The sequence below is a fragment of the Cherax quadricarinatus genome, chromosome 7 (genome assembly GCF_038502225.1).
Source record: "Cherax quadricarinatus isolate ZL_2023a chromosome 7, ASM3850222v1, whole genome shotgun sequence".
In the NCBI taxonomy this organism is placed as follows: domain Eukaryota; kingdom Metazoa; phylum Arthropoda; class Malacostraca; order Decapoda; family Parastacidae; genus Cherax; species Cherax quadricarinatus.
In genome coordinates, this window is record NC_091298.1 from 64962559 (window position 1) to 64981488 (window position 18930).

Here is an 18930-nt window from a genome sequence, read left to right on the forward strand (position 1 = left end):
CTTGATTATAATAATAATAATAATGAGGGTGGTTTAGAAATACATGTAAGCAAACACTATGACATTAGAAAACGTACCGGTCTGGCCTGAACCATTAATTGGTCACACATGTAACTAGTTAATGGACCATGTCTGGTTGTAACGTAGTTATAAGTCTTATTCTCCTATATGCGGGTTATTTGTGAATTGTTCCAGTAACTATATTGTGACTTCCTAGTCCCCATAACTATTCAACTATTTACCTTTGGGAAGGGTAAGTGAGGGAAGTTGGAGAACAGTCTCTATAATAAGATCCATCGATAAACTTGGTATCATGGCAGGCTAGACCCAGTAAGCAATCACTCCTCTCTTTTAAATCGAGTCATGTCCATCTTTCAAACCTCATAAATTCAATTAACTTTTGGCTTACAGATCAAAGTCTATGAGATAATAATATATACTGTATGTTGGCTAGCCACAGAACGGGCCTAGTGGCCCAGTGGTTAACGTACTGGCCTGGAGTTTTATACGACTCACTCGCCATGGGTTCAAACTCCACCCGTTCCCTGGTTTGTTTACAATCGTTATTACGATTACGTGAGCTATGTTGGCTACTAAACAGGAGAAATTAATCACACAGTGATACCTAAAGACCAACCATTTGTAGTATTCCAGACAAGAATTAAATATTATAGAACCTGCGGCCCTTCTAGGTAATGACTGGGACCTACAGTAAAATTATGAATCCACTTTCATGCAGACTCCAAACTGCACAGTGTCAAACCATACAAAATATTTCAAGCCATTTTACGCCAAACCTTATCACGGCCCTCCTTTTAAATCTGGAGTTTCAGATTGGCCCTTTCATACTAAAAGTCTGGAGATCACTGCTCTAGAGAATAAACAGGTGAGAATCAGCTCCTGTCATACCCACATACACATAGATATCACCTCACTGGAGTTCTCTGTCCAACTGTCTACATTTACTGCAGGAGATAATACCTACGTCGCAGCTTAGCTTCTGTAACAACGTTGCTTCGAAGCATTGAAATGTAAGGAGATAGATGTATTTATTAGTTCCCATGAAGAGCGTGGACACTAAATTGATCTATCTTTAAAAAATTTAAATACATCACAGCTACTTTATGACATTCTTAACAGAATGTAAGTCATTCTAGAACACCATAATGACTTTAGGACGTTCTTAAACAGAATGTAAGTCATTCTAGAACACCATAATGACTTTAGGACGTTCTTAAACAGAATGTAAGTCATTCTGGAACACCATAATGACTTTAGGACGTTCTTAAACAGAATGTAAGTCATTCTGGAACACCATAATGACTTTAGGACGTTCTTAAACAGAATGTAAGTCATTCTGGAACACCATAATGACTTTAGGACGTTCTTAAACAGAATGTAAGTCATTCTGGAACACCATAATGACTTTAGGACGTTCTTAAACAGAATGTAAGTCATTCTGGAACACCATAATGACTTTAGGACATTCTTAAACAGAATGTAAGTCATTCTGGAACACCATAATGACTTTAGGACATTCTTAAACAGAATGTAAGTCATTCTAGAACACCATAATGACTTTAGGACATTCTTAAACAGAATGTAAGTCATTCTAGAACACAATAATGACTTTAGGACATTCTTAAACAGAATGTAAGTCATTCTGGAATATTGTAACGTTGTTAAGATTATTTCTTGTGTGTATTTCTAACCATAATCAAATGCTATATATTTTTTCTATTCCCTTGCTATTCATGAGTTATTAAAAAAATTAGACAAAATAGTTTGACAAAGTGAATTATACAAGACAAAGATTCAGCTTTATGAACAGAAAATGGAATGCAATATATATTTTTTTACTGATATCATATAACCAAAACCATATACATGTATATTCATTACCAGGAACTTTTAGATCCCCCCAAAAAATATACGTAACAGAAAATGTAATCTAATGCACACAAACTTATAAACCCTTCAAATATAACATCCCATTTTCTGTTGAACATTTCAGATTTTTCTGTGAAGAAAATGTAATGTAGGCAGAAACTGCAGTAGAGGTGAAAAAGCAGTGATAATGATTTCTGGTGTTTACGTACGTTCTATGTCAGACAGGGCAACAACTTCTCCAGACTCCTGTATTCTCAATAGTCCTGAAATGTTGCTTAGTTAATAACTCTCGTCCTTACAAAAGCTAAATATGATAATAATAATAATAATTATTATTATTATTATATATTAGATATTATTATTATTATTAATGATAGATATTTAAAATTACTATTATTAGGTTAGCTTAGGTAAGTCGTCAGGAAACAGGACATGTGTTTCCTGACGCGGGTCTTAGTCACAGGATGATCCATCTTTTGGTCATCTGTCCGATGCCTTCCGCTGGCTTACCGGTCCATCCCTTTATTATTATTAAAGATTCGCCGGTATTCTCCCGGCCCGGGCCTTTTCCAAGTGGTGGCCCGGCCTTGGCTCCCTCTTTAGGGAGTGTCTGAGACCTAAGTCTCCCATGGGAGGAGGCACAAGTACCTCCTCATTTTTGGGACCAACTGTCCCCAGGCCTAGCCACAAGCTAGGCCTCTCTGGTCTGCCATCCCCGCCCCAAGGGGGCGAATGGGAATGACAGTCTTGTGAGCTACAAGCCCTGGCTCAGGCACCTACCCTACCCTAGAAGGGCTGGGCATAGTGTCGATGGTCCATCCCTTTAAAAATTATGGTCAGTTATAACCATTTAAATTAATTTATTAGTATTATTAATATGACAAATATTAAATATTATTATTGTTATTGTTATTAATAACAGATATTACATATATTATTATTATTATTATTATTATTATTATTATTATTATTATTATTATTATTATTATTATTATTATTGTGTCAATATACTTGTTTGGCCTCCTTGTAATTCCCAAATTTAATGTACGAAAAATGATGTAAGAGGGGAAAATTATAATGAAGAATCCAATGGGACCAAAAAAATGGATGAAATAACATATCAACATCCATGAGTCTTCTCCCGGAAGTTCCTCCATGGGTGAGAGATGATGGATGGGAAGAGGAGTGGGGGTGGGAAGAGGTGTTAAGGGGGACATGTTCAAGCCGGGGTGACACTGTTCACATCTAGCATCACACAGCCTATGCATTCTTTTAAATAACAATGTATTCTTATACATTATACATAAAGAATGTATTTTTATACATAATGTATTTTTATACGTAAAGAATGTATTTTTATACATAATGTATTTTTATACGTAAAGAATGTATTTTTATACATTAAGAATGTATTTTTATACATAATGTATTTTTATACGTAAAGAATGTATTTTTATACATTAAGAATGTATTTTTATACATTAAGAATGTATTTTTATACATTAAGAATGTATTTTTATACATTAAGAATGTATTTTTATACATTAAGAATGTATTTTTATACATTAAGAATGTATTTTTATACATTAAGAATGTATTTTTATACATTAAGAATGTATTTTTATACATTAAGAATGTATTTTTATACATTAAGAATGTATTTTTATACATTAAGAATGTATTTTTATACATTAAGAATGTATTTTTATGCATTAAGAATGTATTTTTATACATTAAGAATGTATTTTTATACATTAAGAATGTATTTTTATACATTAAGAATGTATTTTTATACATTAAGAATGTATTTTTATACATTAAGAATGTATTTTTATACATTAAGAATGTATTTTTATACATTAAGAATGTATTTTTATACATTAAGAATGTATTTTTATACATTAAGAATGTATTTTTATACATGAATGTATTTTTATACATTAAGAATGTATTTTTATACATTAAGAATGTATTTTTATACATAAAGAATGTATTTTTATACATTAAGAATGTATTTTATACATTAAGAATGTATTTTTATACATTAAGAATGTATTTTTATACATTAAGAATGTATTTTTATACATTAAGAATGTATTTTTATACATTAAGAATGTATTTTTATACATTAAGAATGTATTTTTATGCATTAAGAATGTATTTTTATACATTAAGAATGTATTTTTATACATTAAGAATGTATTTTTATACATTAAGAATGTATTTTTATACATTAAGAATGTATTTTTATACATTAAGAATGTATTTTTATACATTAAGAATGTATTTTTATACATTAAGAATGTATTTTTATACATTAAGAATGTATTTTTATACATTAAGAATGTATTTTTATACATTAAGAATGTATTTTTATACATTAAGAATGTATTTTTATACATTAAGAATGTATTTTTATACATTAAGAATGTATTTTTATACATTAAGAATGTATTTTTATACATTAAGAATGTATTTTTATACATAAAGAATGTATTTTTATACATTAAGAATGTATTTTATACATTAAGAATGTATTTTTATACATTAAGAATGTATTTTTATACATTAAGAATGTATTTTTATACATTAAGAATGTATTTTTATACATTAAGAATGTATTTTTATACATTAAGAATGTATTTTTATGCATTAAGAATGTATTTTTATACATTAAGAATGTATTTTTATACATTAAGAATGTATTTTTATACATTAAGAATGTATTTTTATACATTAAGAATGTATTTTTATACATTAAGAATGTATTTTTATACATAAAGAATGTATTTTATAAAGAATGTATTTTTATCCATAAAGAATGTATTTTATATATTAAGAATGTATTTTTATACATTAAGAATGTATTTTATATATTAAGAATGTATTTTTATACATTAAGAATGTATTTTTATACATAAAGAATGTATTTTTATACATAAAGAATGTATTTTTATACATAAAGAATGTATTCTTAGTAAATAAATCTCGATGGGAAAAGCCAAAAAAAAAGATATTCTTAGTACTTTAGCAAATATATGAACTATAAACACTCAGAGTAAAACTAATGGAAGAATATACTGTATCTGGTGGTCTGGTGGCTAAAGTTCTCGCTTCACAGGGCGAGGGTCTGGGTTCGATTCCCAGCCAGGGTAGAAACATTGGGTGTGTTTCTTAATACCTGTTATCTATGTTCACCCATCAGTAAATAGGTACCTGGGTGTTAGTGAACTGGGGTGGGTCGCATCCTGGGACAAAACTGACCTAATTTGCGGGAAATACTCAGCATAACAAGAGACTTTGTATCTCACTGATGTCAGCTATGGTCTGTATACCTTGTACTTGTACTAAATAAACAAATTATTATTATATACAAGTCCTAAGACAGGTGTCAGGAAACACTTTTGTTTCCTGGCGAACTTAACCTAACCGATACACAACAAAACACGAGTTAATGAATATAAGTGTTGAATAGTGTACACAGATAAATCATTACTGTTCAATTTTGATTTTTTCTTCCTTGTGTTTATAAACACGACACCAACTGGATAGGTATCCTCACCAGGTGCTGGATCAACCAGGCTGTCATGGATATGTGGGGCAGTGGGCCACCAGCAGCAGCAACAGCCTGGTTGACTGGGCAAGCATCAGACAAGCCTGGCCCATGGCCGGGCTCCGGGAGTAGAAAGACTCTCGAAACTCATGAAAGGTAAGGTATGGCAGTAGTAGGTAGACTAAACATTACAAGCACCACCACTGTACCAGGTAGACTAAACATTACAAGCACCACCACTGTACCAGGTAGACTAAACATTATAAGCACCACCACAGTACCAGGTAGACTAAACATTACAAGCACCACCACTGTACCAGGTAGACTAAACATTACAAGCACCACCACTGTACCAGGTAGACTAAACATTACAAGCACCACCACTGTACCAGGTAGACTAAACATTACAAGCACCACCACTGTACCAGGTAGACTAAACATTACAAGCACCACCACTGTACCAGGTAGACTAAACATTACAAGCACCACCACTGTACCAGGTAGACTAAACATTACAAGCACCACCACAGTACCAGGTAGACTAAACATTACAAACACCACCACAGTACCAGGTAGACTAAATATTACAAGCACCACCACTGTACCAGGTAGACTAAACATTACAAGCACCACCACTGTACCAGGTAGACTAAACATTACAAGCACCACCACTGTACCAGGTAGACTAAACATTACAAGCACCACCACTGTACCATGTAGACTAAACATTACAAGCACCACCACTGTACCAGGTAGACTAAACATTACAAGCACCACCACTGTACCAGGTAGACTAAACATTACAAGCACCACCACTGTACCAGGTAGACTAAACATTACGAGCACCACCACTGTACCAGGTAGACTAAACATTACGAGCACCACCACTGTACCAGGTAGACTAAACATTACGAGCACCACCACTGTACCAGGTAGACTAAACATTCCAAGCACCACCACTGTACCAGGTAGACTAAACATTCCAAGCACCACCACTGTACCAGGTAGACTAAACATTACAAGCACCACCACTGTACCAGGTAGACTAAACATTCCAAGCACCACCACTGTACCAGGTAGACTAAACATTCCAAGCACCACCACTGTACCAGGTAGACTAAACATTCCAAGCACCACCACTGTACCAGGTAGACTAAACATTACAAGCACCACCACTGTACCAGGTAGACTAAACATTCCAAGCACCACCACTGTACCAGGTAGACTAAACATTCCAAGCACCACCACTGTACCAGGTAGACTAAACATTCCAAGCACCACCACTGTACCAGGTAGACTAAACATTACAAACACCACCACTGTACCAAGTAGACTAAACATTACAAGCACCACCACTGTACCAGGTAGACTAAACATTACAAGCACCACCACAGTACCAGGTAGACTAAACATTACAAGCACCACCACAGTACCAGGTAGACTAAACATTACAAGCACCACCACTGTACCAGGTAGACTAAACATTACAAGCACCACCACTGTACCAGTTAGACTAAACATTACAAGCACCACCACAGTACCAGGTAGACTAAACATTACAAGCACCACCACAGTACCAGGTAGACTAAACATTACAAGCACCACCACTGTACCAGGTAGACTAAATATTACAAGCACCACCACTGTACCAGGTAGACTAAACATTACAAGCACCACCACTGTACCAGGTAGACTAAACATTACAAGCACCACCACTGTACCAGGTAGACTAAACATTACAAGCACCACCACTGTACCAGGTAGACTAAACATTACAAGCACCACCACTGTACCAGGTAGACTAAACATTACAAGCACCACCACTGTACCAGGTAGACTAAACATTACAAGCACCACCACTGTACCAGGTAGACTAAACATTACGAGCACCACCACTGTACCAGGTAGACTAAACATTACGAGCACCACCACTGTACCAGGTAGACTAAACATTACGAGCACCACCACTGTACCAGGTAGACTAAACATTCCAAGCACCACCACTGTACCAGGTAGACTAAACATTCCAAGCACCACCACTGTACCAGGTAGACTAAACATTACAAGCACCACCACTGTACCAGGTAGACTAAACATTCCAAGCACCACCACTGTACCAGGTAGACTAAACATTCCAAGCACCACCACTGTACCAGGTAGACTAAACATTCCAAGCACCACCACTGTACCAGGTAGACTAAACATTACAAGCACCACCACTGTACCAGGTAGACTAAACATTCCAAGCACCACCACTGCACCAGGTAGACTAAACATTCCAAGCACCACCACTGTACCAGGTAGACTAAACATTCCAAGCACCACCACTGTACCAGGTAGACTAAACATTACAAACACCACCACTGTACCAAGTAGACTAAACATTACAAGCACCACCACTGTACCAGGTAGACTAAACATTACAAGCACCACCACAGTACCAGGTAGACTAAACATTACAAGCACCACCACAGTACCAGGTAGACTAAACATTACAAGCACCACCACTGTACCAGGTAGACTAAACATTACAAGCACCACCACTGTACCAGTTAGACTAAACATTACAAGCACCACCACAGTACCAGGTAGACTAAACATTACAAGCACCACCACAGTACCAGGTAGACTAAACATTACAAGCACCACCACTGTACCAGGTAGACTAAACATTACAAGCACCACCACTGTACCAGGTAGACTAAACATTACAAGCACCACCACTGTACCAGGTAGACTAAACATTACAAGCACCACCACAGTACCAGGTAGACTAAACATTACAAGCACCACCACTGTACCAGGTAGACTAAACATTACAAGCACCACCACTGTACCAGGTAGACTAAACATTACAAGCACCACCACTGTACCAGGTAGACTAAACATTCCAAGCACCACCACTGTACCAGGTAGACTAAACATTACAAGCACCACCACTGTACCAGGTAGACTAAACATTACAAGCACCACCACAGTACCAGGTACACTAAACATTACAAGCACCACCACAGTACCAGGTAGACTAAACATTACAAGCACCACCACAGTACCAGGTAGACTAAACATTACAAGCACCACCACTGTACCAGGTAGACTAAACATTACAAGCACCACCACTGTACCAGGTAGACTAAACATTACAAGCACCACCACAGTACCAGGTAGACTAAACATTACAAGCACCACCACAGTACCAGGTAGACTAAACATTACAAGCACCACCACTGTACCAGGTAGACTAAACATTACAAGCACCACCACTGTACCAGGTAGACTAAACATTACAAGCACCACCACTGTACCAGTTAGACTAAACATTCCAAGCACCACCACAGTACCAGGTAGACTAAACTTTACAAGCACCACCACAGTACCAGGTACACTAAACATTACAAGCACCACCACAGTACCAGGTAGACTAAACATTACAAGCACCACCACAGTACCAGGTAGACTAAACATTACAAGCACCACCACTGTACCAGGTAGACTAAACATTACAAGCACCACCACTGTACCAGGTAGACTAAACATTCCAAGCACCACCACAGTACCAGGTACACTAAACATTACAAACAACACCACTGTACCAGGTAGACTAAACATTACAAGCACCACCACTGTACCAGGTAGACTAAATATCTCAAACACCACCATTATAAACTAAAACATTTCAACACTAGTGCCCCACAAGGAAGACTGAACAATACAAATACTTACGTTCAACAACTTCTCCTCTGAGAGTCTTGGTAAACACTGGCTTGGGCGTTCCCCCGGGAGTGAACGGAGCTACGGGAGATAAACAATAATGTTAAGTGTTATATTTATTGTGTTTATTATGGGAAAAATATCTAGATGGAAGAGTTGGTTGGTTAATGGAGGCTTACAGTCTATCGACTGCGTGTTACCTCAAGTATACACTGAGATATACACCTTTCCGTATTGGGACGAGTGTAATACCATATGTGAGGGGATATCTCAGCCTTATAAGCCTTCTACTGGTCTAGTAATCTTACAGGTCGTTAATAATGTGAGAAATTACAGAATAGCTTTGATGCTCACTATTTTTGCATAATCTGATATCTGTTTACTGTGATAATATTGGATACCTCTCTGTGTATATACAGTAAGAGACACTTCTCAGTGTATGTACACTGAGTGACATACCTATCAGTGTTTAAATTCTTCTGAGAGATGGGAAGTGGGTAAAAATGTGGCCAGTACTATGGATCACTGTGACCAGCACTATGGATCAGAGTGACCAGTACCATGGGCCACTGTGAGTTCACTCATTGTGTTGTACACTCGATCTAATTCCATGGTGGTGGTCACAGTGATCCACACCATGATGGTGGTCACAGTGATCCATGGTACTGGTCACAGTGATCCATGGTACTGTTCACAGTGATCCATGGTGCTGGTGACAGTGATATATGGTGCTGGTCACAGTGACCCATGGTACTGTTCACAGTGATCCATGGTGCTGGTCACAGTGATCCATGGTACTGGTCACAGTGATCCATGGTACTGGTCACAGTGATCCATGGTACTGTTCACAGTGATCCATGGTGCTGGTCACAGTGATCCATGGTAATGGTCACAGTGATCCATGGATCACTGTGACCATTACCAGTCACCCTACGCACGTACGTCTACGGACGTCAACAAGACTTGGACTTACTTGTTGGTTCGTCCATTTTCTTAGATGTCGTTAGTTTGGTGAGTGTCGGCTTTACTTCCGGCTTAACTTCCGGCTTGACTTCCGGCTTGACCTCAGGCTTCGGGGCTTCGACCGTAGGCACAACAAGCTTAGGCAGCTCTGGTTTCTGGGTTTCAGGTTTGGCAGCAGCTGGTTTCGCGGGTTCGGCGGCCGGTTTTGGTTTCTCCTGGAATAAACAAAGTTTTCCAGATCACCTAACTGGAACTGGTTTAGCAGCCTTTTTAGGTGACGTGTGTGTGTGTGTGTGTGTGTGTGTGTGTGTGTGTGTGTGTGTGTGTGTGTGTGTGTGTGTGTGTACATAAAGTGCGTCTATGTATATGTATGTGCTGACATGTATGAATGAACTCTTGCTATGTATGAATACATCAACCAACAACTCTTAAGAATACGTGGTTTAGTTCCGTCTTCAATAATAACTATCAAGAGGTTTATAAACCAGGACATTATCTTTATCTTTCAAAGTGTTTTAATGTTCTATCTCCCAATGCTCAATATTGGTCACCTAATGTGTTTATGTTTAAAAAAAGGGGGAGTAACAGACCTGTATTCTCAAGGTCATCGACATCATCCAATTTAATGTGAGGATCACAACACCACAACATTACAAAGGTACAATACTACTCAAAGGCACAGAAACTGAGCAGTGCTGGGTTACTCAGGGTGTTAGTGAAGCATTTAGCCTCTGGGATTCAATGTTTTAAGTTAGACATCGAGAGGATAACAAATGTTTAAGTTAGACAGGGAGAAGGTAATAAGCTATCTTGGTAGATGACAACTGTTTGCAAGAAGTTAGACGGTGTGTAGGTAGAAGTATAACTTTGAGGACTAAGATCTCCTATGATAAGTAAGACTGGGTGTGTATGAGAGAGAGAGAGAGAGAGAGAGAGAGAGAGAGAGAGGTATATCCTGACAGACCACAGGCTGACAGATGACATAAGAGTGGGTAAGTTAGGGTGATTATTATTAGAAATGGAGTGTTATAGGGAAGTTAGGGGCGTGGGAAGGGAGCAGACGTCAGGGGCTGGTGATAGATACATATCCAGTTTATGTGGGAGAATACTGGGTGCCGTGGGAGAATTCTGGGTGCCGTGGGAGAATACTGTGTACCATGGGAAAATACTGGGTGCTGTGGGAAAATACTGTGTACCTTGGGAGAAACCTGCGTGCCGTGAGCGAATACTGTGTACCGTGAGAGAATACTGGGTAACGTGGGAGAATACTGTGTACTGTGGGAGAATACTGGGCGCTGTGAGAGAATACTGTGTGCGTGGGAAAATACTGAGTGCCGTGGGAGAATACTGTGTACCGTGAGAGAATAATGGGTAACGTGGGAGAATACTGTGTACTGTGGGAGAATACTGGGCACCGTGGGAAAATACTGTGTACCGTAGGAGAATACTGTGTACCGTGGGAGAATACTGGGTACCGTAGGAAAATACTGTGTACCGTAGGAGAATACTGTGTACCGTGGGAGAATACTGTGTACCGTAGGAGAATACTGTGTACCGTGGGAGGATACTGTGTACCGTGGGAGAATGTGTACCGTGGGAGAATACTGTGTACCGTGGGAGAATACTGTGTACCGTGGGAGAATACTGTGTACCGTGGGAGAATACTGTGTACCGTGTGAGAATACTGTGTACCGTGGGAGAATAATGTGTACCGTGGGAGAATACTATGTACCGTGGGAGAATACTGTGTACCGTGTGAGAATACTGTGTACCGTGGGAGAATACTGTGTACCGTGTGAGAATACTGTGTACCGTGGGAGAATACTGTGTACCGTGGGAGAATAATGTGTACCGTGGAAGAATACTGTGTACCGTGGGAGAATACTGTGTACCGTGGGAGAATACTGTGTACCGTGGGAGAATACTGTGTACCGTGGGAGAATACTGTGTACCGTGGGAGAATACTGTGTACCGTGGGAGAATACTGTGTACCGTGGGAGAATACTGTGTACCGTGGGAGAATACTGTGTACCGTGGGAGAATACTGTGTACCGTGGGAGAATACTGTGTACCGTGGGAGAATACTGTGTACCGTGGGAGAATACTGTGTACCGTGGGAGAATACTGTGTACCGTGGGAGAATACTGTGTACCGTGGGAGAATACTGTGTACCGTGGGAGAATACTGTGTACCGTGGGAGAATAATGTGTACCGTGGGAGAATAAAGAATACCGGTTGAGAATGCTGTGTAGCTAACAAAATATTGTGTATACTTGGGAAAACTGTTGAGTACTGAGAGAAATCACTGAATTTCCTTGGGAAAAAATCTTCAAACTGCTATGAGAAAGACTGTCTGGAGAACTTACCAGATATTCCACATTTTGTTAAGTAAGGCAATAATACATAAATCCACACACACACACACACACACACACACACACACGCAATTCAGCATTAATTATAACAAGCAACACTCGAAATACAAACAAGCAATTCATATATGAAGTTTTTAAAACATTTTCTGTTTTTATTTTCTTTATAATTATGAACAAACACGATGCACTACAATCTGCACAAGAAAGACCAAAAAAAAAAAAAAAAAAACACAATCGACAATAAACGAGAGAGGGATAAAACATATCTGATAAATAAGGAAGAAAACAGGGAGAGGGAAAAACACCTCGAATCCGGTATCGTTACGTACCGGGCAGGGAACAAAAATCTAAGAACTGACCCGTGTTGCCACAGTTTATTCCCCTCTCCCAGTCCCCCAAACAAAAAAAATTCAGTACATCTGACAGTTTTGTGTAGGAATATACACTAAACAATGCACTATGCATGTAAATTGTTGCATTCTCACTCTTACAAATAATACACAGTTTTGTGAACCAGAACGAGGTACATAACCAGCTTATATATACCTAACCTCACAATCTCCTGGTATATTTTAATTAGTTAAAATATCAACATTAACAGCAAGTTACATCCATAGCACAACTTAGTAAGATAAAAATAAGTGTTAAATATAGTTAATACTAAATTCAAAATAATAATAATAATAATAATAATAATAATAATAATAATAATAATAATAATAAACTTAGGCAACACTGTACAGAAGTCCTTATCTGACAGGCCCGTCAAGTGTATATATATATATATATATATATATATATATATATATATATATATATATATATATATATATATATATATATATATATATATATATATAAATTATGTTTATAGTTAGTTAATAGCTCATTAAGCAGTAGTAAAGTAACACAATGGCAGTTTCAATGCTAGAGAATGGGGCATTTCACAGGTTGTCTACTGAAGACGGGCGAGTCAAACCAGGCCACCGAGATTCGAGGATGAAGATGGAATAAGGACAAAACGAGTGACACAAAATAAAAAGGTAAGCAATAAACGGAGAAACAAAAAAAAAACAATCAGAGATGGAAATGCCAAAAATGATAAAATAATAAGAAAAGATAATTGGAGAAAATTAAAATTAAACGAGAAGGATTAAACGAGAGTGAGTTATCTTCTTTCTTTACCGACTTCGAGGCTTCCATCGGCTTGACCTCCTCGACTTTCCCGATCTTGGCTTCTGGGGCCTTGGCTTCTTCGCCCTTGGCTTCCTTGGTCTTGGCTTCTGGGGCTTCCTTGGTGACTTCTGGAGAGGCTACGTCTCTTCCTGCCCAGAACTCCTCTACCTCCTGCTCCTCTTCGTCGTCCTGTCCGGCCTCCTGGACCATCATCTCGAAAGCGTCTTCGATGGAAGAGTCCGAATCCTTGGATTGGTCTTCGAGTAGCTTGTCCATGGCTTTGGCTTTAACTTCTGGTCCTCTCTTCTTTTGGACTCTCTCTTTTTCCTTTCTCTCTTTCTCTTGTTTTTCCTTCTCTTCTTTCACCTTTCTCTCTTTTTCCTGCTTTTCCTTTCTCTCTTTCTCTTCCTGTTCCTTCTTTGCCTTTTCCTCTCTCTGCCTTCTTTCTTTCTCTTCCTTTTCCCTTCTTTCTTTCTCTTCCTTTTCCCTTCTTTCTTTCTCTTCCTTTTCTTTCTTCTCCTTTTCTTCCTTTACTTTTCTTTCTTTCTCTTCCTTCTCTTTTCTCTCTTTTTCTTCTCTCTGGAGTCTATCTTTCTCCTCTCTTAGTTTCCTTTCTTTATCCTCTTTTTCTTTCCTTTCTTTTTCTTCTTTCTGTTTTCTTTCTTTCTCTAACCTTTCCTTTTCTTCCTTTTCTTTTCTCTCTCTTTCTTGTCTTTCCTTCTCTTCTTTCTCTTTTCTTAGTTTTTCTTCTCTTACTTTCCTCTCCTTTTCTTCTTTCTCCTTTCTCTCTCTTTCTTCCTTTTCTTTCTTCTCTTTAGCTATTCTCTCTTTCTCTTCTCTTTCTTTCCTTTCTCTTTCTTCTTTCTCCTTTCTCTCTCTTTCTTCCTTTTCTTTCTTCTCTTTAGCTATTCTCTCTTTCTCTTCTCTTTCTTTCTTTTCTCTTTCTTCTTTTTCCTTTCTCTCTCTTTCTTCCTTTTCTTTCTTCTCTTTAGCTATTCTCTCTTTCTCTTCTCTTTCTTTCCTTTCTCTTTCTTCTTTCTCCTTTCTCGCCTTTTCTAATCTCTCTTTCTCTTCCTTTTCTTTTTTCTCTCTTTCTAGTCTCTCTTTCTCTTCTCTTTCTTTCTTCTCTCTTTCTATTCTCTCTTTTTCTTCTCTTTCTTTCTTCTGTCTCTCTAATCTCTCTTTTTCTTCTCTTGCTTTTTTCTCTCTTTCTATTCTCTCTTTCTCTTCTTTTTCTTTCCTCTCTTTCTCTTCTTTTTCTTTCCTCTCTTTCTCTTCTCTTTCTTTCCTTTCTCTCTCTTCTTTCTCTTTTCTCTCTCTTTCAAGCCTTTCCTTCTCTTCTTTATCTTTTCTTTCTCTCTCTTCTTTCTCTTTTCTCTCCCTTTCTAGCCTTTCCTTTTCTTTTCTTTCTCTCTCTTCTTTCTCTTTTCTCTCCCTTTCTAGCCTTTCCTTCTCTTCTTTCTCTTTTCTTTCTCTCTCTTCTTTCTCTTTTCTCTCCTTTTCAAGCCTTTCCTTCTCTTCTTTCTCTTTTCTTTCTTTCTCTTTTCTCTCCCTTTCTAGCCTTTCCTTTTCTTTTCTTTCTCTCTCTTCTTTCTCTTTTCTCTCCCTTTCTAGCCTTTCCTTCTCTTCTTTCTCTTTTCTTTCTCTCTCTTCTTTCTCTTTTCTCTCCCTTTCAAGCCTTTCCTTTTCTTTTCTTTCTCTCTCTTCTTTCTCTTTTCTCTCCCTTTCTAGTCTTTCCTTCTCTTCTTTCTCTTTTCTTTCTCTCTCTTCTTTCTCTTTTCTCTCCCTTTCTAGCCTTTCCTTTTCTTTTCTTTCTCTCTCTTCTTTATCTTTTCTCTCCCTTTCAAGCCTTTCCTTCTCTTCTTTCTCCTTTCTTTCTCTCTCTTCTTTCTCCTTTCTTTCTCTCTCTTCTTTCTCTTTTCTCTCCCTTTCTAGCCTTTCCTTTTCTTTTCTTTCTCTCTCTTCTTTCTCCTTTCTTTCTCTCTCTTCTTTCTCTTTTCTCTCCCTTTCTAGCCTTTCCTTTTCTTTTCTTTCTCTCTCTTCTTTCTCTTTTCTCTCCCTTTCTAGCCTTTCCTTCTCTTCTTTCTCTTTTCTCTCCCTTTCTAGTCTTTCCTTCTCTTCTTTCTCCTTTCTTTCTCTCACTTCTTTCTCCTTTCTTTCTCTCTCTTCTTTCTCTTTTCTCTCCCTTTCAAGCCTTTCCTTTTCTTTTCTTTCTCTCTCTTCTTTCTCTTTTCTCTCCCTTTCAAGCCTTTCCTTCTCTTCTTTCTCTTTTCTTTCTCTCTCTTCTTTCTCTTTTCTCTCCCTTTCAAGCCTTTCCTTTTCTTTTCTTTCTCTCTCTTCTTTCTCTTTTCTCTCCCTTTCTAGCCTTTCCTTCTCTTCTTTCTCTTTTCTCTCCCTTTCTAGTCTTTCCTTCTCTTCTTTCTCTTTTCTTTCTCTCTCTTTCTCTTTTCTCTCCCTTTCAAGCCTTTCCTTCTCTTCTTTCTCTTTTCTCTCCCTTTCAAGCCTTTCCTTTTCTTTTCTTTCTCTCTCTTCTTTCTCTTTTCTCTCCCTTTCTAGCCTTTCCTTCTCTTCTTTCTCTTTTCTCTCCCTTTCAAGCCTTTCCTTTTCTTTTCTTTCTCTCTCTTCTTTCTCTTTTCTCTCCCTTTCTAGTCTTTCCTTCTCTTTTCTTTCTCTCTCTTCTTTCTCTTTTCTCTCCCTTTCAAGCCTTTCCTTCTCTTCTTTCTCTTTTCTCTCCTTTTCAAGCCTTTCCTTTTCTTTTCTTTCTCTCTCTTCTTTCTCTTTTCTCTCCTTTTCTAGCCTTTCCTTCTCTTCTTTCTCCTTTCTTTCTTTCTCTTCTTTCTCTTTTCTCTCCTTTTCAAGCCTTTCCTTTTCTTTTCTTTCTCTCTCTTCTTTCTCTTTTCTCTCCTTTTCAAGCCTTTCCTTTTCTTTTCTGTCTCTCTCTTCTTTCTCTTTTCTCTCCTTTTCAATCCTTTCCTTCTCTTCCTTTTGCTTCTTCTCCTTCTCTAACCTTGACTGCTCTTCTCTCTGTTTCTTTACCCTCTCTTCCTCCTCTTGCTTCTTGATTCTTGCTTCTTCCTCTTCTTCTTGCCGAGCCTGCGTGGATATTCTTGTTTCAGACAAGACAGACACACACACATCTAACCTATCACTCTCTCTATGTTACAATAATTACCTTACTAGAGGTCTGCTAAGTACCATTGTCGCCTACGGGAGCTGTCTGACGGTACGCGATAGATAACGTAGCTTCTGTTTAGTAAACGTTGCTTTAGTAACACAAACAGGCGATTATGGTGCGTTAACAGTGTGAATTATCCGGCTATGTGGAATTAACAGTGGCACACTGCCTATCGCGGTGTCTGTTGGTAACAACATCTACCGTGGCAATTTGCAACAGGGCCACTTTCATTTGCTAACATCCAGTGAGAATTTCATAACAGTGCCGTGGCACTCTAAGTTACCCATCATCGACTATGGCACTTTCAAGGCTTTCACTCTTGAATTTGTCACCCACCCTGAAACTACACCGTCGATTATGGCACCCATTGGAAGTGCCATAGTCTACCTGCGTGCACACATATGCCACTATGGCACTTAGGTAAAACAAAACTGACACCACCTAGCAAACATAGTCGACAATGGCACCATGACAGATTCATTTCTAAGAGTCGACTAGGGACACTAATGTCTAACTCAGCCTCTCTTTCTCCTAGTAACCATCAAACGCAAACATGTGTGCAATAATCAGTGGCTTACTATAGCACTCTAGAATGCTTAGAAATCTATTAAATTCACATAGAAACACTAGAAATAGTCGCTACAAATTCTATCAAACACATTACCTGCATTCTCGTGATGCGAACAATAATTATATCATGGGTATAATAATAATAATAATAATTTTTTGATACTAGAGATGATGATAATTAGATATTATTAAGCTCTTCTATAAAGCTGTTCTGTAAACAGTAGTGCAATTTTGGTACAGGGAGTTGAAGAGTACATGCAAAAACTGAGTATAAAGGGTTATGTATTCTTAAATGTACTATCAAGACTTTCACGTGTAATCAATTTTGGAGATTATTTTGAATCGCATTTACCATCCCCTCAAAAAAAAAACCTATATATAGAAGCTTTAAAAGAGAGCTTAACAGAGCTTAAAATGTTTAACAGCGAAGCTTAAGTGGCACATACGTCCCTTTTCCACTCACTAGACTTAAGGTTAATGTAGCGGCTTAAGCGGTACTCTAAGGTGCACTAAAGGCGGATACCACAAAAGCTGGAGTTAAATATTCAGCTGATGACATGGAATGACAGGTAGTGGAGATGGATGATCAATCAACTTGTTGCTGGATGGAGGTGGGAGGGACTAAGCGTCACTTTTTTCCAATAGCTAACATAAAACAGTTTTTTTTTTCTCTCTGATTTGCTAAAAAAAAAACGATAAAATTATAATATATTGTTATAGTAATTAAAATTTTTAATATAATTTTAGTAGTTAAATCTCCATAGCAGAAGCAACTGTTAGTGATGAATTACCACATATGTATATATATATATATATATATATATATATATATATATATATATATATATATATATATATATATATATATATATATAAACAACATAAACAGCAAGGAGGGAAGCATCTTGGGGTCTACTTTTAGACAAACAAATGCTTTTTTTTTTTGTAGACTAAACAGATTTCCGTGTTAGATTTCATTGGTACTCCTAAAAAGTTGCCGACAGTTAGCTAGAGTAGTTGAATTTCATCCTCAGCTACTCTCTCGGTATGGCTCATTTCTCTCTTGATGACTCCGGTACATCTCTGAGTGGTTGATCCGAGGATCTGGAGGCTGGCATCCCCTTTCTTGGACCAATTCTGATTGTCTCCCGTTTTCTAGGCGCTGTACAGCCCCCTAACTACGCATTTTTAGCTCCCCAATAATAATAACAATTATCGTTCGTCTGGCAGGGGTGTTGGTATCCTACGGCTGGCAGTGATGCCCCAGGCAACGTTTCAAAAAAAAAAAAAAAGGGTCTCTACCCTACCACCCTTTCCCCTTTAAGGGACACTAGCTATGGATTGGTCTCCCCTTTACCACTATGTATATCCCCTTTTCCTCCCCTCCCTTTCTTCCCCTTTGGATCTATTAAAAACTGAGAGGCCAATTACTTCCTTAGCTCTCCGATACCCCCCTCCCTTTGCTTCTAGCATCTATGGGGAACTCCACACTACCAAGGGGGGGGGGTAAAAATCCC

General features: G+C 37.9%; 1 protein-coding gene across 10 annotated transcripts in view; it reads right to left on the reverse strand.

Moving 5' to 3' along the window:
• The window catches only part of Obsc (Obscurin), a gene marked incomplete at its 5' end in the record, with an annotated part of 440143 nt that overhangs the window by 159121 nt on the left and 262092 nt on the right, over positions 1-18930 (reverse strand). For 7 of the 10 annotated variants that reach the window (XM_070082639.1, XM_070082647.1, XM_070082643.1 and 4 more), the window contains 3 exon segments: positions 9167-9235; positions 10128-10332; positions 13678-16761. In XM_070082639.1, coding sequence (XP_069938740.1) covers positions 9167-9235; positions 10128-10332; positions 13678-16761 — 3358 coding nt within the window. 10 annotated transcript variants of the gene reach the window in all.